Source organism: Diospyros lotus, chromosome 4, assembly GCF_014633365.1.
Source record: "Diospyros lotus cultivar Yz01 chromosome 4, ASM1463336v1, whole genome shotgun sequence".
Classification (NCBI taxonomy): domain Eukaryota; kingdom Viridiplantae; phylum Streptophyta; class Magnoliopsida; order Ericales; family Ebenaceae; genus Diospyros; species Diospyros lotus.
This window is the reverse complement of record NC_068341.1, coordinates 37,916,902-37,939,230: the sequence shown is the minus strand read 5'-3', so window position 1 is coordinate 37,939,230 and position 22,329 is coordinate 37,916,902. Positions and strand designations below refer to the sequence as shown.

Sequence of the window (22,329 nt, the reverse complement as noted above, 5' to 3'; positions counted from 1 at the left end):
CAAAGACTAAGATGAATGCTCAGATAAGCTACAAACCATGGCACGTAGGCTAAGTTGAATGGGGCCAATCTCGTAAATCATAGCTTTTAACCTCGAATTAGGATTATTTTTTACCTCCTAAATATAACGAAAAACAGAAATAATAAGATTTGACAGCAATAATCGTAAGTTCAATTCCTTAACGGAGTAATGTCAGCATAAACAGAATATCAATCAAACATCATGCAAAGAAAAGATGTTGCTTATCAGAAATATAGTCTGAGATGCTCGCGTGCCAAGCTCGTGGGAGAATAACTCCATTCATATCGGCCAAGTGATATGCTTTGTTGCCCAGGTTTTCTTTGATAATATAAAGGCCTTCCGAGTTTGGGCCTAGTGCCCCGTCATTGGCCTTGCTAGCTCTAAGAAGAATAAGGCGCAACACGAGGTCAACAACATTATAGCACCAAACTCAAACTTTTCGATTGTAATACCTCGCGATCTGCTGTTGATAGATAGCCACCCTTATGCAAGCTAACTCCCTTGCCTCGTTGAGTAAATCAAGGTTTGCAGCCAGTAGCTGGTCGTTGTTCTCGGGGTGAAGGTGGCTCTTTGTTGACTAACCACTTCATTCTCCGTAGGGATCATCGCCTCAAAACTATAGAGCATAGAGAAAGGAGTTTTTCCTATGGTGGTCCAAGCTGTTGTTCGATAGCCCATAACACTGTTTGCAGTTCGTCCACCCAGGCCCCATTTCTGGCTCCCAACTTTGTCTTCAAGATCTACTCAATTATTTTGTTGATAGTCTGGACTTGACTATTAGCTTGGGGATGATCCATGGCCGAGAAGCTCTTCTGGATCCCCAACGATTCGCAGAATTGGATGAGCTGCTCGCTGGTGAACTAGGTTCTCTTGTTAGTGACTATTTGTTGGGGAACTCCAAATCTGCAAATGATATTACTCCAAACAAACTTCTCTACTTTTGACGTGGATATATGTGCGAGCTCCTTCGCTTCCACCACATTTAATGAAGTAATCAACTGCAATTATAGCATGCTTGCATCCGTCATGAGCTGTAGGGAGTGGCCCAATTGGGTCCATACCCCATATGGCGAAAGGCCACGGGTTGCTCATCTGTTGCAGATATGTTGGTGGAGCTCGTGGTATCTTTGCGAACTTTTGGCATGTGTCACATCTTTTTACCATATTCATAACATCTTGCTTCATTGTAGGCCAGTAGAAACCTTGGTGATGTGCTTTTTGAGCCAATGACAACCCCCCAACGTGGTTTAACAGTGACATGCATGGATTTCCTTGAGTACTGTCTGGAAATCAGGGTCATCGAGACATCTTAACAGCAGGGCAGTGAACCCCCTTTTATAGAGCATATCATCATGAAGGCAGTATCTAGCCACCCGAGCTTGGATACGACGCGCCTATGCTCTATTGCCTGGTAACTTTCCTTCCTGTAAATAGTCGATAATGGGCTTCATACACGAGCCCGGGTCACTAGAATGGCTCCCAAAGAGTTCACATCTCGAGCTGATGCCAAGCGAGCTAGAGCGTAGGCGTGAGAATTTTGGTTCCTTGGCACCTGGCTCACCTCCCACTCCTCAAAGGTGCACATTAAATCCCGAATTCTCTGGAGGTAGGCCACCATCTTGAGCTCTTCGACTGATATTCACCTCGTATTTGATTTACCACGAGTTGAGAATCATTGAAGACCATCAGTCGTTCTACCTTCACCTCTCTCGCCAGGCATAGTCCTACCAATAGTGCCTCATACTCCGCTTTGTTGTTGGTCGCTTTAAACCCAAATCTCAATGCGTAGGGAATTTTATACCCCTCCAGGCTTATTAGGAGCACCCCAGCTCCAGCTCCATGCTCGTTGGAAGATTCGTCCACATATAACTCCCAGAACGGACTCTCTAAAGACTCAGCTCTTCCTCTGCTAGCCCTGTGAACTCTGCAATAAAATCTGCTAGCACCTGTCCTTTTATGGCCGGCCTTGGTTTGTACTCTATGTCGAACTGAGCGAGTTCGATGGCCCACTTGAGTAACCAGCCGGATGAGTTGGGCTTCTACAGGACTTATTTTAGCGGGTATTTAGTTAACACAGCAATCCGATGGGTTTGAAATAATGGCGCAGCTTCCTCGATGCCACCACTAAGTAGTAGGCGAGCTTTTCTATGGGGGTATATCTAGTTTCCACATCCAACAGTCTGTGGCTTCCATAATATATCGGGTATTGTACCCTGTCTTCTTCTCATATAAGCGTCGCACTGATAGTATATTGAGATACCCTCCAAGTAAATAGTCAGCTCTTCTCTTTCCTTTAGTTTAAACATGAGTGGGGCTCGCCCCATGTACTCTTTCAGCTGTTGAAAAGAAACTTCGCATTCTTCCGTCCATTGGAAATCTTTTTCCTACTTTAACACATTAAAGAACTAAATACATTTGTTAGAGGTTTTAGAGACAAACCTGCTGAGGGCAGTGATCTGGCCGTTAAGGTTTTGCACCTACTTCATTCTAGTTGGTGATCTCATGTCAAGCGGGGCTGGAATCTTCTTAGGGTTGGCTTCAATTCCCTTTCATTCACTATGAAGGCCAAGAATTTCCCATAAGCTACACCGAATGTGCACTTGAGTGGATTCAGTCTCATCATCTAATATTTCCTCAAGATCTGGAAACATCTTGTCTAGGTCGCGAACATGGTCATTGTAATACCCGGGAATGATTTGAGGCTATAAATAATATTTGATGAAGGGTACAACTGAAATTATCGAAAGAATAAGGCTATAGGACACACTATCGCAGTCTTAAGTGATCGAAACGACCCGAGGGAGTACCCCGTATAGATAACTGAATCAACTGCTGGGAGTGTCCTGGAATTTAAGGATAAATTGAGGATATATCAGTAATTTATTACCGTATAGATGACTAAATCAACTGCTGGGAGTGTTCTGGAGCCGAGATGCCAAAGGAAAATGATGTGGCATTAACAAGCACCCTGAAATAGGATTTATGGTGCCGAAAGAAATCGAATCGGGAACAATTTTCAGCACAGCTAAAATGCAACTGTCAATTAGGCTGCAATACCGAATTGTTATAGACGACTTCCTGAGAGTCAACGGAAGCTTGAGGGGGCTTTGGTTTTTCATAAGGAACAACCCTTCAATGGTTTCAGGAAGAAACAAAGAGGTTTAGGGCCAAAATGAAGATTCGGGCCTAAGTGCAGTTTTTTAAAATTGTTAGAGGGAGGCCGAAACGATATTTTTTCAGAATCCTCAGGGGTCAAATTGATGTTTTAGGACTTGAGGGTCTTGAAAGCAATTATCAAAAGTCAAAGGGCTTGGTGAAAGAGGGCCAAAATGAGAAAACCAAAATCAATGGGGTAAAAGTGCAAAAACTCAAAATTGCAGTATGGGCAAATCTGACCAGCACATGGCCAATCGGCCATGGCCGATTTTGGCCATAGGGTTGCATGAGGCTTGGTCGGGAGACCAACTTTTGTGAAGGTTGGATCGACAAAGGCCACGGGGGGTGGCCGGAAATCGAGCAAAAACTGACCAGCTTTCTGGTTGCGTGATGATGGCCCTGCAACTTGCAATTTTGGTCGTTAAAGTCGATTAAAGGTAGATCTAAGGTAGGTGATTGCTCTAAGAGGCTTGGGTTGTCCGAACAAAGGGATTTGAGGCATCGAGGATGCTTATAAATGGGGTTTTGTGATGGCTGAAAGTTAGGGTTTTTTTGAGCTTCAAATCGACCCACTTATTGAACGAATTGGCGTTCCATTTTAAGGGGATTTTGAAGCCCATGAGGTGTAGAGCGTTTCTGGTAAGTTTGAGGCATTTTGGATGCCGTTTGATGGCTGTTCGAGGGTCACCGGAAAAGGGGGGCGGTTCGCCTAGCTGAGCTTTCAAATGGCCGATTGGCCATGCTCCTGTGCTCCTTTCGGCCTCAAATTTATGCCATGAGGATCGATTCAAAGAGGGTTTTCGAAAGGTGGAGGCAGCTCTGATTGCCGGCACGACCGTCGCCGGAGAAGATGACCGGCGCTTGTCGGTCACGCGCGGTCCTTCACGCGCACCCACTCGCCCTAGCATGTTGGGGTGCGTGCAGGCGCCTGGCACTAAGAAAAATTCTGAAAAAAATATAGAAAATTCCAGAAAATTATTTTACGGAGGTCCGTGCAAAAAGATTGGGATTTGAGGAATCTCGATGTCTCAGTTTTAACATCAAAGAGCCTCGTTTTATGTGAAAACGCAACGTCCGGGTAAGTCCAGTATTTTTCTTTTGAAGTTCATAGCCTATGATGAATTGTTGTGAAATTAGATTTGAGAAAATAGTCCCGAGGTATTTATTAGGATTTTTAGAAGGAAAAATGAAATAAATGGAATATTGAGGATATTTAGTGATGAAATATTATTTTGATGATTGAGGTGATTGAGATGATGTGATTGGTGCAACTTTTGAGAGTTGGCACGAGAATCGAGGCAATGCGCACTTTTCGAGGTATCTTGGTCTTTTGGGAAAATGTGAGTTTTCCTATCCTAACTATGATTTTGTGAGTGGTTTTATCACAAGAACTTATATTTATGATATGGTTGTCATATATGCATGTTATAAATGCAATATTCGTTTTGTCATATTGCATGGAAAGTCATGATAATTGCATGACACGATATTATTGTCACATTGATATTTGTGCATGGCAATGGGATGTCGCCCCCAGAGTGTAGCCGTAATTTTCTTAGGGTAATGATGGAATAACGTTAGGCTATCCTGTAGAGGTTCGGGATTTGCCTAGGATTCTGTGCCGAGCTGGTGGGCTTGGGAAGTTACATTAAAGGTAAATATTGTTCATGTTATTACATCACGCATTCATATATATGTTTTGGACCCTCACTAAAAGTTTCATCTTCTAATGGGTTATGCCCCTGGAATATTCAACGTTCCAGTTTAGACTTGCAGCTTAGGCAAGGAATAGGTTGAGATGAGACGGCACGTGATGGCGTGGCCGATGGATTCAGCGAGCTGTCTCGGATATGTTTTAGCTAATGCTTTATTGATGATTATCCTTATTAGAACATTATAGAATCTCCATGTATTTATGTATTTCAATATTGAGGATATGATGTTAACTATGGTACGGATTCTTATGTTATAAAGTGAATTGATTATGTACCATATCAGGTTTCGATTATTGCTTTCGCATATTGTGAATGATTTGCTGGGGGTTTTATTTGGAATTCGGTACTTAAGATTTAAGTTATGTACCGAGAAAGAAAGAAAAAAATAAATTATGTATATTTTGGGCCCCAGCATAGTAACACGCTCGGTAAGAGAAAAGTGGGGTGTTACACCCTGGACCCTAGATCGCCAAGGAAAATGGTATAGTATTGTCAAGTGATATGAGTTATCATTTTTAGTGATGAAAGAAATTGGATCGGAAACAGTTTTTGATATAGTTGTCGATCGAGTTGGAAAAATCAAAATAACGTAGGAGACGTCAGGAAGGTCAACGGAGCGTGTTAACAATCAATATTTTATGTATTGAACAACCCTTAAGTGATTTCAGGTTGAAACGAATGGATTTATGGTCAAAACAAACAATCGGGTCAAAGTTCAATTTTCTAAATTTGCCCAATAGAGGCCTAAACGGTGGTTTTTCAGAAATTTCAAGAATGAAATGAGAAGTACAAAAATTGTGGGCCTTAGTGGTATAGTTGGATTAATCAAGGGTGTTAAGAAAAGGGCAGAAATGTCAAATGAAGAAAATAGGAGGTTAAAGTACAAATAAGGAAAATACAGTGTGAATGCTCAGAGAAGTCGGTTGCCGCAATCCGTCACACATGGGGGCTTTTTCCGGCGATGGAACGGCCGAGGCGGACTTGGGAAAGGTCGTATACGGCGAGGGCTGGCTTGGGGACCAAGTTGTGGCTATTGATTGGCCGTGTGATGGCCGATTTTTGGGTATAAAAGGGGCTGAGGGTTTCAAGGGTTTTGGCGACAAATCGATCACGATTTTGAATGTTTTTGAGAGAATGGATAGAGGGCTTTTGATCCTTGCATAAAGGAGAAGAGTTTGGGATCATTTTGAAGCATTTTGGTGTTCGTTTAGTGGCTGTTCGAGCAAGGCCGAAAAATGCAAGGCAGATCGCCAACCGCAACCTGCAACCGGCCGTTTGGGCCATTTTTCGGTGGCCTTTCGGCCGGAAACCGGTACCACTTGGATCGACATTGAGAGGGCTTCGAGGGGGTATGCTCAAATCTGGAATCGAAACAGTCACCGGCGTCAGAAAATTGGGGAAGATGATCGGCGCGTGGCTGCACGCGCCATTATTCACTCACAGCCACCCGCAAGGCACGTGTGATAGGGGCAATTCGGTAACTTTCTTCCAGTATTTTTTTTTAATTATTTTAGGAATTATTGTGTTAAAATATTTTGGAACATGTCTGACGAGATAATTATTTTTGAATTATCGAGGTGAAAAATAGGAGAAAAATAAAGAAAATTATGAAAAAATTTAGGAAAATGGATTTTAATGTTTCCTTAATTAAATATGGTGTTTAGGAAGTGTTGTGGCTCGAGGTTGAGTGTAAGTTCAAGTGGTTCCGATTTGGCACGTAAATCGAGGCGTTGCACGAGGATCGAGGCATTCCGAATGCATTCATGTGAGTGGTCCGACTCTAGTTTTACCTTTGTTTCGGAAATGTCTTGGTGTGAGTGTAGTGAGTTCAGGTGAGCGGTCTTACCAGAACTTGGGATGCTATGCTTATGCGTTTTACTTATGTATTTATGGCATCATTTGCATATTGATCATGTGGTATATTGCATCAACTGTTTTTACTTATAAAAGAGTCGGTGCATGGCGTGTGATTTTCATATCATCGAGGTATTGGTATTCGTGTCATTGTTGGGTCCGTATGGGACAGGATGGGGTCTTCTTGAGAATGGGACAAGGTTAATCTAGGTGAACGAGTGATACGGTAAGGCACTCGAGAGATTAATTATGTCCCGGCAAGGTCAACCCCAACGATGTGTGAAATGGATTTTTCACAGGAGGTTGAGTATGTCAAGGAGATTTCTCAAGATAAACGTGTTGCATGTTATCGTTTGTCTGTATATACCATGCTCGTATGTCTTTCATGCATTATGTAAACTGTTTCATGTCATCATTTAGATATTTCATCATCTAACCTGGGTTATGCCCATAGAACATTCTAACGTTCCAGGCAGGGACTGCTACAAGGGCGAGGACGTGGCCGGTTGAGGGCCGATGGTGTTTAGTTTGATAGTTATTATATCTTTCTGGAGGCTTTAGTATGTATTTTGGTTGTGTACGAACGGTAGTTTGATAATGTTGATTATCATTTGGTAGTTTTGTAATAAGTGTTTCGGTGTAGAAAACACCTTATATGAACTCGTGGTAGGCCACGATATTTGATATTAATGTATCCGCTGCGTTATAATGTGTCTCGTTTAATTGTTAAGATTATTGATCTTGTTAGTTAAACGGGCAAGACTGGGGTTCTCGGGATTCGTTGTCTGCATGTGAAGATTGTTCTTGAAATCACCGCACGTGATGAAATTGGAAAAAAAAGATTCTCGAAAATACCCTTATAGTGACACGCCTGATGAGGCGGGGTGTTACAGTCGTCAACCTACTTGGACTTCACCATCATATCATCCATGTAAACCTCCATGGTTCTTTCGATCAGATCCTCGAATATGATATTAACCAAATGCTAGTAGGTCGCTCCAGCGTTCTTCAGCCCAAAAGGCATCACCTTATAATAGTATAACCCTCGATCTGTGACAAATAAGGTGTGCTCCTCGTCCTCGGGTTTCATAGGAATTTGGTTGTACCCTGAATAAGCGTCTATGAAATTGAAAAGCTAGTGACTAGCTGTTGCATTCACGAGCTAGTCTATTCTGGGCAAAGGGAAACTATCCTTTGGGCAGGTTTTATTCAAATCGATGAAGTCCACGCAGGTCCTCCACTTCTCATTCTTCTTTTTTACCAGAACCGGATTAGCTACCCAGATTGGGTAATGAGCTTCCCTGATAAACTTGTTCGTTAGCAGCTTGTCCACTTCTTCTTTTAGGGCAGCATAATGCTCCGCAGTCATAGGCCTCTTCTTTTAGCGAACTTGCTTGTGATTAGAATCTATGTTGAGCTGGTGTAACATCACATCCGGGTCTATCCCCACCATATCTTCATGGTTCCAGGCGAACACATCTAGGTTTGCTTTAAGAAAGTCAGTCAGCTGAGTCTTTACCTTAGGAACGAGGTCCTTACCCAGCTTGAGACACCTCTCGGCATCCGTGTCACTAACCAAAACATCTTCCAGCTCGCCTACTGGGTTAGCAGCTCGGTCACAATCCACCTTGCGTGGATCCAGGTCGTGACTGATTCCTTTCTCACTTACACCTCGTGAGCCACCTCTTGAGACAATATTGACTTTTTTCCCTTTGAATCCCATTTTCAACGCCTCTTCGTAGAAACGTCTTGAGGAATACTGCTCGCCTCTCATGCACCCAGTCCCGTTCGGGGTTAAGAATTTGATGGCCAAAGCTTTGGTCGAGATGACCAGATTCAAGCCATTCATTGCAGTCCTCCCCATGATAACATTATATACCGAAGGGCAGTCGATATCAAGAAGTCCGTCATCATAGTAGCCTAGCAGTGTGAGTCCCCAATTGTAAGTGGGAGCCTAATGCGTCTCGTCGGGGTCACCGCATCTCCAGTGAAACCATAAAGCAGCTCTGGGGAAGCTGTTAGCTGATCCGACCCCAGGCCCATCTGGTTGAAACATCCTCTATACATTACATTCATTGAGCTTCTTGTGTCTACCATAATTCTTCGCACTTCAACGTTGTTAATTCGAGCTCGAACCACAAGGGCATCATTATAAGGCCAGTGCACCTCTTTTGTGTCTTCTTTTGTAAAAACGATGTCACTAGGGGTCGTTCTGGCTTTCTTTAACGGTGTTCCCTATTCGCCATACCCGGCAAGTAGAAGGTGACTAGCCTTTCGTACATAACACTCGTGTGACCTATTAGAGGTTCCTACGATATGAGGCTCACCGTGAATAGTGAAGACAATTCTTACCGTAGGGGCCCGATCCTGCTCGGGAGCTTGACGAGGCTCTAGTTGAACTGGATGTTGGGGCTGTTGATCTCCCGACCGCACCACATAATCACGCAAGTGATCTCTCTTGATCAATTCTTCAATCGGGTCCCTCAATGCCCAACACTTAGAGGTGTTGTGTCCTGTCTCGCTGTGGTAGGCACAAAACTTGTCCTTGTTCCTAAATCTGTTAGGAATCTGTAAGGGATTAGGCCTCCCAAAATTTTCCTTTCCCTTCTCAGCAACGAAGATTATATCCTGTGTGTCGGACAAGACACTATAGTTCTCATAGCGACCTTGGCATGGAGGTCGCTCGCTTCCCTACTCATTCCTTACTTTCTTAGCGACCTGATTATTAGGATTTCGCCACTGGCCTCCTTTATCATTATCACCATTGCCCCGCTTCTTGCTTTGGTTAGCACTTCCACCTCCATCCTTTGGGTTACTGGGCTTCTTTGAACCAAAAGTTTCCTCCCATCTGATTTCCTTCTTAGCTCGCTCATAGAACTCACCCAGGTCCCTTACGGGGGACATATAGATGCTCTCATAGAGTTTCTCATCTTTTGGAAGTCCCATAGATATCGCAGTCAGAATACTCTCGTCCGAGGGGCTCTCAGCATTATTTACCTCTCGTTTGAACCTCTTTGTGTAATCCCTCAAGGATTCACTAGATCGCCGGAAAACCATAGCGAGGTGACATGTTGGGGCGAGTTGTCTCCGGAGCGATCTGTATTGGTTGATGAACTTCTTATGGCACTCCTCCCAGCTACAGATACTACGAGGGTGGAGAATTCTTGACCATGTCTGAGGTATGCCTCCCAGGGTCGCGGGAAATACTCAACATTTGACTAGCGGACCAGAGGTCTGCAGGTCCATTTGGACGTTGAAGGCATCTAGATGGTCATACGGGTCACCATCTCCATTGTACTGAGGGATGTTCGGGACCTTGAATCTGCGAGAGAAAGGTTTTAGTTTGACTTCCTTTGAGAATGGTGTCCTTTCATTGTGGTCTCCCTTTCGATCATGAGCTTTATGTCGCGCCTCCAATTATCGGACCATTTGCAATAATTCCTCCACAGTTGGATTTTGGTCCAAAGATTGTCTAGGGGGAGATCGCCTTTCCCATCTACTACCTCGTTCTGGCAAATAGCGACCTCGCAGCTGATGTCGTCTCCTATTCCCTAGCAAGTTGCAACAAGTGACACAGACCTGGGTTGATCCTGGCCGAGCTCTCCCCTGGGCGTGGATCCCTACGTCGTCGACTCCTTTCATGAATCTCATCATGGAGATCTTCATAACGATTTGCTCTCGTTCTCAGATTTGTGGGGTGTGCCTCTAGTCCCTTTCCTCGAGATCGCCGTTCTTCCGATCTCCTGGACCGTGAGTTCGAGGAATGTGCAAATCCAGCCCATCGTGATGTTCCTCTACCTTCTCACTCATCTGGAACGAGTCTTTCATCTCGAGGTTGTAGGACACCTCCAAGTGGTGCGACCTCCACCCAATTTTGGATGACATGAACTTGAGTTTGGGCCAACATCCTAACTCTATCCACAAGTTGTCTGACTGTATTCTCTAATGCCTTTTGACATTGCTGCCAAGCCTAAACCGCCTCTATCCCTGGAATAGGGGTCACAAACTGACAGGGAACCCATAAAGGGATTCTTGAGGTGGTTCCAGCCAATGAGGGAACAAAAATAGTTGCAGCAGTCACGACTGTGCCCCCTATAAGTGGAATTTTCGGCAATCGACTAATATGATCTTTGGGTTGATTAACCACCACTTCAGAACTTTTCGTGTTTCTCCCTCTTGCCATTGACATTGATTAGAACAAGGTCCTTCTTCTAGCGCCAAAATGTCAACGTTCAGAATTGGTCGACTGTGATTCGTCGGCACGTACTGATAGAATGATCACGAACACGATGGGAAGAAAATAATAGCACAATCAACAGACAATACGCGTGAGTTTTTACGTTGTTCAGCCAGAATGATGCCTAGTCCACGATTGCTCTCTGATAATTTTGACAGAATAACAGTATGCATTTTTTCATGTCTGTATAATGGTTTTTGACCCCCTATTTATAGTGTGAGATATTTACAATTTACATGAAGTTCAAAGCAATGGGGCCACATTGTGAGGGACAATGTGTCCTTATCATCTCCATAAAATCAAGAGAAAAAGTTTCGCACCATCTGGGACCTGGTTTACCACGAATAAGACAGGTGGACAGTATCTCTAGTTATCCTGCTCTTTGGTTCGTTTTGCGAGCTGATCAAATCGGCCAGCGAGCTAGAGGCATTGCTTGATGCTCGCTTACTATAGTGGTCGGAGCTCGGGCTTCAGCAATAATGCGACCTCACTGAGATGTCTTCGGCCTTAGGTCCATTGGGTTTTGAGAGTTTGGGCTCAATTATTGGACTATTCCCAGTCCAAAGCAGTCCAGACAATAGCCCAAAGCGGTGCAGAAAATGCCCGCAACATTATCAAATTTGCGAGTCATCTTTTACGAGTTTACAAGTCATATAGTTTTAAATGAGTCAACTCGCTTATAAATTCAATTTTTTATAGAATTAGAGTTAACTCACGATTTAATACTATAAACTTAGTAGTAAACTCGATAAATTTTGAAATTTACATTATATATAAATTAATATTTGAAATTTTGATCATGGGTGAATGATGATAAATGATGAACTTAATATTTTAAAATTTCATATTATTTAGTATTTTTGAAATCGATAATTAAAGTTATTTTAAAATAGGTACATATATGTATTTTATTTTTAAGATTTATGGTTGTAAATTATAATAATCATATTATTAAGTAATATTATTTAATTTTTTATAAAATTATGTCATTCTGAACATATATTTACAAATATTAAATAATATTTTTAATTGTTTCTAAACTCTTACGATTTTACAATCCGATTTTATGAATCATTCTTCTATCACACTTAAAATTTTGAGTTTAACCTTTAAACAATATTATTTGGTGTAACAATTAACATAAAGTTAATAAAAGTAAAATACAATCAATATTATTGAGGTTTGGCTTATTCTATCCTCTGCGACTGTAATTAGATTGAGTTTTTAATTTTTAAAATAAATAAAAATTATTATAAATTTAAAAAATATTATATGTGTATATGTATTTAGTTTGGATAGTGAGAAGGGCTCCAATAAGTTGGAGCGAGTTGCTGGTGTGAATGATTAAAGTGACAAATTTTGCCCTTCTTTTCTTCATGTTGTAGGTCCCAATTCGTGAAACAAGATGAAGGATTTGAACGTAACAAAGGCTCATGCAAAACAAAAGGACTTTTTAAACAAAGATTCATCACCATAATAAACAAATATTAACGTGTTTCTTTTCCCACGACAAAAACCCAAGCTTATAAATAGATAATGAGACGCACTGACAAAAAGGGTATAAATTAAATTAAATTCAAATCCAACTCCAAGCCGCCCAGTTCAAATCAAAATAAATAAATAAATTAACAAAGGTGGGATTTTTGGACACTTACTGCTTCAATTCAGTTAACCTCCACTCACTCAGAGTCAAGAGTCAAGAGTGAACCCAAAAATATCACACAATTCTATTCGCCTATTATTATTGTGAAAAGTGTGGTTATCTCAAAACTAGTTCCTTATTTTTTGTCTTACTCAAACCGAAAAGAGAAAGAGAAACAAACCCAAGCTGAAAGAGTGTGTTTTAGTACAACTCCACCTAGATTTATATATAAAACCCCGGCGGCCACTGAATATTAGCATGTATGACAATGATATGGTTCATGACGAGGAAATCAAATTTGGCGGCCTTCTGTCATTGCCAATCGCCATAATTCAGCTGTGTGTGTGTGTGTGTGTGTGTGTGTGTGTGAGAGAGAGAGAGAGAGAGAGAGAGTTCACATACATATGAAGGAGGACTTGCAATGGGTTGGGGGCCACTGGTTCAATGATGTTTCTTTCCCATTATTAGAGGAGGAGTTTTCCGACTTACATAGATGCAATACCAATTCCTATTCATACTCAAACTGGGAAGAAAGAAGAGAAAGCAGATCACAACCATGCTGGATTCTTCAAAGCAGTCACAACTCCTTTCACTTGCAAGTAATTGCTGAGGCTGTAGACACCCTTCTCCCTGCCCTGCCCGCTCATCTTGTAACCTCCAAAAGGGATTGCAGCATCAAAGACATCAAAGCAATTTATCCACACCGTGCCGGCTCTCAGCCCGCGCATCAGGGTGTTGGCTGTGTCCAAGTTGTGCGTGAACACCCCGGAAGCCAGCCCGTAGGGAGTAGCATTGGCCCTTTGGATCACTTCATCCAGATCCCTGTTATCGTTCCAATGTCAGAGAGACAGTATGATTGTTGAGGGGTTGTTCAGCTGTGGAAAACTGTGTTCGAATTGAGAAAATTTTACTAATAAAAGATAGCAACTCACTTGAACTTCAAGATGGACTGAACAGGGCCAAATATCTCATCCGTTGCTATCAGCATGTTGTCCTGCAGTCAGTGTCGTCAAGGATCCAACATTGAGTTAGCCTCATATATATATATGTCCCTTTTTGCTTTTTCCAAGTTGTGTTACATTGCAGAGTTTGGTGTTGGCTGAAGATTACCTGGACATTTGAGAAAACTGTGGGCTTAATATAGTAGCCTCTGGAGCCCAATCTTTCACCTCCAGATTCAAGAATGGCGCCGCTTTCAATTCCAGACTTGATGTATCTCAGGATCTTCTCAAACTGATCTGAATCAATCTAAATTATCACGAGTGCCACAAAACACATCAGTTCCACGCCTTCTCAATTACATAGAAATGCATGGGAAGGAATAGAGCTCGAGGCTCGTTCTTCCCACATATTGGTAATGTCAAATAAGTGCCAGCCGAGTCCGATGGTTGATGTATTTATAAATACCTGAGGACCTTGTTCAACACCCTTCTTGAAGGGATCACCAACTACACGTTTTGAAGCACGTGCCTTGGATTTCTCCACAAATTCATCATACACACGTTCGTGTACAAATGTACGAGATCCAGCACAGCAACACTGACCCTGTAGGTTGCAGTTAGCAAGACAAGTGAATTTGTATGTGTTTTACCTAGCTTGTTTATATGGAAGGGAAATGAGTGAAGACCTGATTGAAGAAGACAGCAGAGTGCGCTAGCTCAACAGCTTGATCGATGTCACCATCCTCACACACGATGAAAGGGGATTTTCCTCCAAGCTCTAGAGTTACTGGCTTGAGATTGCTTTTTGCAGCCAAACCAAGTACAACCTTTCCAGTGGCAGTAGACCCCGTGAAAGCAAGCTGCAGGGGAGGGGGGAGGGGTACGTAACAGTCTTAGAAGTGTAAACTTGAAAATTCAATGGTTTGTTGCCATTAAATGTAAAGATCATCTTTCCACTTGGGATTCAAACTTCAGAAACAGAATTTGAAGCTTGAAATCTACCTTATCCACATTCATGTGACTAGCAAGTGCCGCGCCAGCAGTAGGACCAAAGCCAGATACAACATTCAGAACACCAGGAGGAAGCCCAGCCTGCCAGAAGAATAGAATTAATGGTTAAAGCTCACTATTGAATTCGCTTCTCTTCATTCTAGTCTACCATAGAATTTGCGATGAAGGACAAGTACCGAGCCAGAGCCTTAAATATTGAAACAAAAAAGATGCAGTAAAAATTCACAAATGAGGAATTTAAGGAGAAAAGAAAGGGTATGGCCACGCCTAACATGCAGTTGCAAGCGTACCTCATGAAACAGCTTCGATACATACAGAGCAGATAGTGGTGTCTGTTCAGCAGTTTTCAATACGATAGTGTTACCGCATGCTAATGCAGGCCCAACCTTCCAAGCATACATTAGAAGAGGAAAGTTCCACGGAATAATCTGTCCTACAACGCCTATTGGTTCATGAAGGGTTTGGACATGGTATGGCCCATCAGCAGGAACAGTAAGACCGTGAATCTTATCTGCCCATCCTGAGAAAATTACAAAGACAGCAGGCTCAGATGCCGATACTAGAAAATAACACAAAATCTAACATACAACGCAAGTCTCGTACGATAACACTTACCAGCGTAGTATCTAAAAAGGCGTACAACCATTGGTATTTCAGCATTTGCAGCCTGTTCATAAGGCTTCCCATTATCCCAAGTTTCAAGAGTTGCAACCTCATCATTGTGCTTCTCAAGCAAATCGGCACATCTCAACATTATTCGCGATCTTTCCTGGAAAAAGTTCATCAGTAAAGATTAGATTAGACAATTCATATTTCATATGGTTACCACAATCTTCTCGTAAAGACAGCAAGTTGTAGAAGTCAAAAAATTGAGAAAGCATTGGGGAAGAACATGATCAGTGTGATACATAGGCAGTCATCTTTGGCCATGGTCCCTCGTCAAACGCTTTCCGTGCAGCAAGGACTGCTCTGTTGACATCTTCCCCCTCCCCTTCAGCAACATAAGCAATCACATCTCCTGTCCTCGGATCCAGGGTTGGAAATGTTTTCCCTATAGTCATATAATCAGAAAAAGAAGAACAGTTTCACCACACAATGTTTTGAATTGGGGGAACGTCAAGATACAAAATTGAACATCAAGATCCACATTGTTTTCACGAATGAAAGGATGCATGATAGCTCACCTGAGGCTGCATCAACAAATTGTCCATTGATGAGAAGCTGGCTATAATCAATTTGTATAGGCGGTATGATTAGCTCCTCCAATGCAGCCCCGGTGCTGAAACTATTGACGCCAACGCCCCGAATAGAGTACTGTCCTGAATTCACAATTTGCGGATTTGTAAATAAGCAATTACCGGCGCTATAAAACTGATAAGATCCATGGCTACCGTCTAAGTTTAACAACCTAAAAATACGATGATCTATGTGCCAATAATGTCTGTGATTTTGATCACAGTTAAACAAAACTTATGGCGACTTTCATCCTCGTGTGAATTATGATACTCTGCTCTGTATAATAACTCAACTTGAAATGCTATTTTCTGAGTAAAGCATCAATTACAGACTGGTTTTCTTTCCAAAACAGGGTTTTTAGTCAGAAAAGCAGACAAAGAGGCGTTGAAAGGTTGAATTGTTGTACTCATGTCCCGACCCAAATAGTTGGGAACAAAGTTGAGTTGAGTTGAGCAGAGCTTTTTAGCAATCATATGGCGTGCAAATAACTCATGTATTTTTTTCCCCCTTAAACCTATTGAATTCAACTTGATCAACCATCTTCCCCCATCCATCACAGTGAGATCAGAAACTCACATCTCTTCTCTCCTTGGCAAGGCAACACTGATTTAGGCCTTTCCTCTTCTACTTTTAAGAAGAAAAAACACAGAAAGATAAATGAAAAGAGAAATTTCAACCAGTTTCTGGGAGCCTGTAAGCATGATCCTGACACCGCACAAACCACAAACTTTCAGAACCAGCGAGAAAAACCAAGAAAGTGAAAGATCGCGTCATAACATTCATCCCAAAGACAAATCAGACGCATAAAAATATGAGAGAGAGAGAGAGAGAGAGAGAGTATGATTACCATAAGAAGGAGAAGAGGCCTTGAGGAAGGAGGAAAGAGAAGCAGCAGCAGGAGAGATGACGGAAGAAATCCTCCGGGCGGCCATGGCTATGATTAGATTATCTTCTTGGAATACTCAAGAGAGAGAGAGAGAGAGAGAGAGAGAGACCCGTTCTTCAAAGGTGCCTGCTTCTGCTTGGGATATTTTCTTTCTCTTTCTTTCACCTTCCCCCTTCCTTTTGTAATGCATGAACAGCCGCTTTTCCTTCCCGGTTGTCCGTGCACCGCTGACGTACCCCTTTACGCCAAATTGATCCCTTCTCCCATTATTTTTGAAGGAGCACGAGAAATGGGTCGACCCGATAAGCAAATTCACTTTCCATTCCCATGATTATCAGCCGACCCGACACAGCAGGCCGATTAATCCTTATGCACTTGGATAACTCTGAAATAGGCAAATCCACTTATTACACTTTCTTCAATATTTTCCAATTACTATAATAAAGTTATTAATTTTAATTACAAAATTACACTATTTTTCTAACACTAATGCAAAAGGTAGGCCCTCGTCAACATAATTAACATATAAATAAATATGGTTAATTGTTTCAGAACACATGTCAAATAATTAAATCATAATAAAATAAAATTTATATCAGATTATGGATTTAATTTCTTATTTTACGTAATAAGTTAAAATTTTTATATACGATCTATTTATTTTTATTAAAATTAAGCTGCATAAAAATGATAATGCTAAGTAAAGATGATTAATTATTGAGATTAAAGTCAATTTCTTAGATTCATATTAAAATAGTAGAACCATTCTCAATACATATCTTGATAGAAATCATCATTGATTATAGGGGTTGGGGTTGGGCGTACATGCATTTGGCATTTGACTTGCATGAGCCCACGTGGTGGGAAAATAATATAATATTTTATGGGGAAAGAAAGGAGTGGCATTAATTGAAGGAAAAAACTGGTTTGAGTATCCCCAACTGAATTGCGTCAGCCGCCCGCCCTCTCAGCCCGAGACTTTAATGGCTAAGTTTTGTTGCCTATCTTCACAATGTCAATCCAACTTTTTATGTCTAAGGCTATCTCTATCCCTTTCTCTATCTCCCAATTCTTACCTGTCATCTCCCAATCTCCCACTTCCCACCTCCCAATCTTCTATTTAATCTCAAATTTAATTTTTTTTTATTCACTGAATTTTCGAGTTTCCATTAATCTTTAAAAATGAGATGACCCACTCTTAATGCATTTCTTAAGTAAATATAATTTATACATATTCAAAATTAAACATTTAATATAATTCATGTGAGATTTATCTTCTATTCGTATTACTGTATTTCAACTAAATGCTACATTTCAACAATAAATCTGTTTTTCAAATAGTCGTACTGATTCGAACTCCGATATTTTATATAAAATTTCAAGTATTTTATTACTGTATCATGTCCGTAAAAACAATTTATTTTTCTTTTTAAAGTTTATTTTGATGGTAACAAGTTATAAGTTTTTTTTAATAATTAGAGTTTAAATTTTTTAAAAATATATTATTCATTAAATAAAACCAACAACAAATTTAAAAAAAAAAATCTTAAAGGCATTTGTAAGTGCTCGAGACTTGAGATATGTGTGCTCGCAACTTTATTAAATGCACATATGATTGTATGTGGATGTATAGGATCTTATCGTTATTAGAGCATATATTAAATTTGTGAAACTATCCTTAAAAGATAGTTTGAACATTTAATATGAAGATATAAAAATTTTAGATGAAAAAATATATATAATCATAAATAAAAATAATTTAAAATTAAATTTTTTGTAGTTAATTTTCCTTTAAGAGATTTAAGTTTAGAATTTTATTATTTTTGTCATAATTTTTATAGATATAATAATAATAAGGGCAGCTGGCTCAAGGCATAGGCCACTCAGAGGCTTATGCCCGGGCCCAAAAAAGGGTGGGGCTCCCAAAAAAATGCGAAGAGTAGGCATCACAGAAAAATTGATTTAGTTTGGTAGAAATTATACTAAATGATGTATTTCTCATATTAATTTGATTTAAGGCAAAAGATGTTCTATCTAATTTTCTCTCCATGAAAATTGAATGAGACAAGATATTCAATTTTGAATAAATTCTAATTTAAATCAAAATATAGGTCTAATTTGTAGGGTTGGCAATAGTTCGATTTGATTTCACTTTTTGTCAAAACCATAACCAAATCAAACTTAAATTACTAAAACAAAAACTAAATAATTACCCATTTGATTTTAAAAATTAAAAATCATAACCAAACATTTCGATTTGGTTTTGATTTTAATCATAATTTTTTTAATTTGATCCATACCAACAAATAAAGACAAACTCTTACAAATAGCATTCATAAAAATTTTTGATAACTTCACAACAAACAAAAACAAACTCTAAGAGCAACTCCAAGAAATACACTATTTTCAACGTCAACTTTAATTTGGCACTAAAAACTCTCCAATGAATACACTATTTTGATGTTGGGTACAATTTCTAATCACCAAATTTGGTGTTGAGTACTTGGTGTTATATTATTTACCAACACCAAATTTTTTTTTTTATTTTATTTCCAATTTTCTCATCTTTATATAATTTCAAAACAACTTATTCCCTTTATATCATTTATCACTTTTATTATAGTTGTATATTTTGATTAATAATTAGAAATATTAATTAAATTGTTGTAAATAAATATATAGCGATGTAGATATTTTATTAAGATCTATAAAATAGTATAATATTGAATATATTTTAAAATATTGAATATATTTTATAAATACCATGTTCATATAAAATGAACTATTTTTGTTTATATATATGAAAGTTTTTTATTTAAGTAATTACTTAATAGAAAGAAAATATTCTTAATGCAAAAACTCAATAATATAATAAAAAATAATAACATTTCTATTAACTTAAATTAAAAATACATGATGAAAATAGAAAAAAATTAAAATAAAAACAACAATGAGTTTCATCAGTCCGGAAATATCAAAAGAAAAAAGGGGCGATTTGTTTATTCTGTCCAAAAAAAGTGGGGAATGCACATTTGCTTGAAAGAGTTCTCGAATAACTGTTTTATGTCTTTGGGCTCGCATAGAGCCTTTGATTATGTCTCGACGAAAATCCGATTGTGGATAGCGCATCAAAGGCACTTCGTCTATTTGATCAGAATCACTAGTATCGGGATCGGGAATTTGCCCGTTATCAGTAAAAATCGATACATATTTGCCTTTTCTTGAACGAATCTGATGATCTAATGGTACTTCTTCTTCGCTTTCTCCTTCTTGAATGCTTTCTATTCTTATATTATGCTAAGTTAAATAAATAAATAAATATTTAATTATAAAATATTCTTTAAAGATTATCTTTTACACCAATTTAGTATTACATATTGGAGAAAACACTAATTTGGTATTGAAAATTTTTGTGTAAAACACTGTTGGACACCAAAATTAGCGTTGAATTTGGTGTCCAACGTTGAAGTTGTTCTAATAAAATTACTTTTTTTTGCATAAAGTTATAAATTAACTTTAAACTTCTTGGATATAATTATTTGATTGATAAAAATAAAATAATTTATTTTTATTTGTTAATTACTTTATAAATATTAAATATTTTATATATTTGTAATGTATTAGTTAAAATACTTGTACAAAAATACATTAGTCAATATATATATATTATGTGTATATATAATATACTAGATAAATAAATATATATTATATATATATATATTCGGTTCAGTTACCCACACATTTGATTCGGTTTCGGTTTGGGTTTTGGTTTCGATTTACTGAAAACCATAATCAAACCATACTATTGAAATAGTGTTCAATTTTTTCCTAAACCAAACCATTACCCAATCAAACGATTTTTAACCTCATTGATCGGTTCGATTTCTCACGATTTTGGTTACAATTACCATCCCTACTAATTTATTTTTTGGTGTAAATAAATCTAATTTATCCATAAATTTGAAGCTATTGTCTATGTAACACCCAATCTAGTTAAAGTGTTTCCATAATTTAAAGAAAAATTATTTAAATCTTGAAGATTTTTTAAAATATGACATGCTCTTTGATATTGATAGTGTAGATTTATTTTTAAAATTATTTTTTTAAAAAAAAATTATAACCATAGAAATAAAAACAACACTTGAGATACTAAATTTTATAAAAAAGATAAATTCTTTTCCAAATATATAGACAATTTATAAAATACTAATAACCATTCTTATTAGTGTAGTTTTAGTAAAAATAATTTTTTTAGAATTAAAATTAATAAAATTTTATTTACGTTTAACTATATTATAAACAAATTAAATAATTTAACTATATTTTCAATTAAAATAAATTTACTTTCTAAACTTGAATATAAAATTTTAATTAATGATTTTACATCTCAAAAAAATAAAAAAAAACAAATTTTAATAATAATAATTATTTACTTATATTAATAAATAATCACTAAAATAATTATGGTCTAAAACCCAGCTAATAATAAGCCGGCACTGAGTAAGGGATGAAACATTTCACCCTTTTAACTGGACACTCTTGGGCCTTTTATTGTTGGATAACTAATTATTATTTGTCATAAAAAGAGTGATATGCACATCATCATATGTCTTATGATATTTTACCCCCTTTTGTAAAAAGAATACGGATTTTGACATTTCATTCGTTCAACACACTGTTCGACTTTTCGGCTCCAATCAATCATTATTATTATTATTATTTGGGGTGCAAAAGTGATATATATTATTATCTTAATTTTTTTTGTGGGTATGATTTAGTTTTATCTATTAATTATTTGTTTTCCTTTTGTCACAAAGTGGTGGGTTATATAGTCAAGGTTTGTGGGGCAGCTGCAATCTAATGAGAATGTGAAAGAGCAGCAAATTCTCACCCACTCCATTGAAAGTTCATTCCGTTTCAAGTTGTTTATTAGAGTTATTTTGTTTTCTTTTTATAATATTGAATTATTGACTTAGTTATAGGACTCATCGTGTAAATAAAAATTTAAAAACTTTTAAACAATCCTTAGTTGGTAAAAAAGTGTTTTTGAAAATTTGTTCCTTTTGTGTATGTATGTACATATAAATGAAGTGAAGAGAGAAGGGAGGGCCAAATTGGGGTTGGGGTTGGGGTTGGGGTTGGGGTTGGGGTTGGGGTTGGGTGGGTGAGGGGGTAGGCTAAAGGCAATCAATCCATCAAGGTTGGCGAATAGAATGGGAGACTGCAGGTAGCGTCATTTTCAATCCAAGGGTGGTTTGGTGGCTCTCTCTCCTCCTCCCAAACGCTTCTCGCCAACATCACTGGAGAATAGAATGGGAGACTGCAAGGTAGTGTCATTCTCAATTGAAGGGTGGTTTGGTGGGCTATCTATCCTCCTCCTGAACGCTCCTCGCCAACGTCATCATTTTGCAGTTTGCACGCTGAAGGACAAACACGTCTACATTTGTGTTTTCTTGGGAGGCCACAAGCCGAGGGATTTGAATATATATGCCCCACCGGTGGCGTGGGGCGTGGGGCGTGGGGCGTGGGGACTATTACTATCTATGGGCGGAATAGAAAATATTGGGGGGCACACTTTCCTAAATAAAAAAAGATGAAGGCCAAATGGATGCAACTTGAAAAGGAAAGAA

At 38.8% G+C, this 22,329-nt stretch overlaps 2 protein-coding genes across 2 annotated transcripts; both read right to left on the bottom strand.

Annotated features, from left to right (window-relative positions):
• Window positions 1-8,666: 8,666 nt before the first annotated feature.
• Window positions 8,667-9,803, bottom strand: LOC127799827 (uncharacterized). The gene is made up of 3 exons (XM_052334045.1): window positions 9,465-9,803; window positions 9,099-9,374; window positions 8,667-8,981 (listed from the first exon to the last, which is right to left on the bottom strand). Exons 1-3 carry the CDS (start codon window positions 9,801-9,803, stop codon window positions 8,667-8,669), a joined length of 930 nt encoding a protein of 309 aa, XP_052190005.1.
• A 3,259-nt stretch (window positions 9,804-13,062) lies between these two features.
• Window positions 13,063-16,871, bottom strand: LOC127800667 (benzaldehyde dehydrogenase, mitochondrial-like). Its single transcript, XM_052335413.1, has 11 exons — window positions 16,661-16,871; window positions 15,762-15,896; window positions 15,486-15,628; window positions 15,193-15,346; window positions 14,868-15,097; window positions 14,569-14,658; window positions 14,253-14,426; window positions 14,033-14,170; window positions 13,736-13,873; window positions 13,558-13,619; window positions 13,063-13,447 (listed from the first exon to the last, which is right to left on the bottom strand). Exons 1-11 carry the CDS (start codon window positions 16,743-16,745, stop codon window positions 13,174-13,176), a joined length of 1,623 nt encoding a protein of 540 aa, XP_052191373.1. The 5' UTR covers window positions 16,746-16,871; the 3' UTR covers window positions 13,063-13,173.
• Window positions 16,872-22,329: the final 5,458 nt, after the last annotated feature.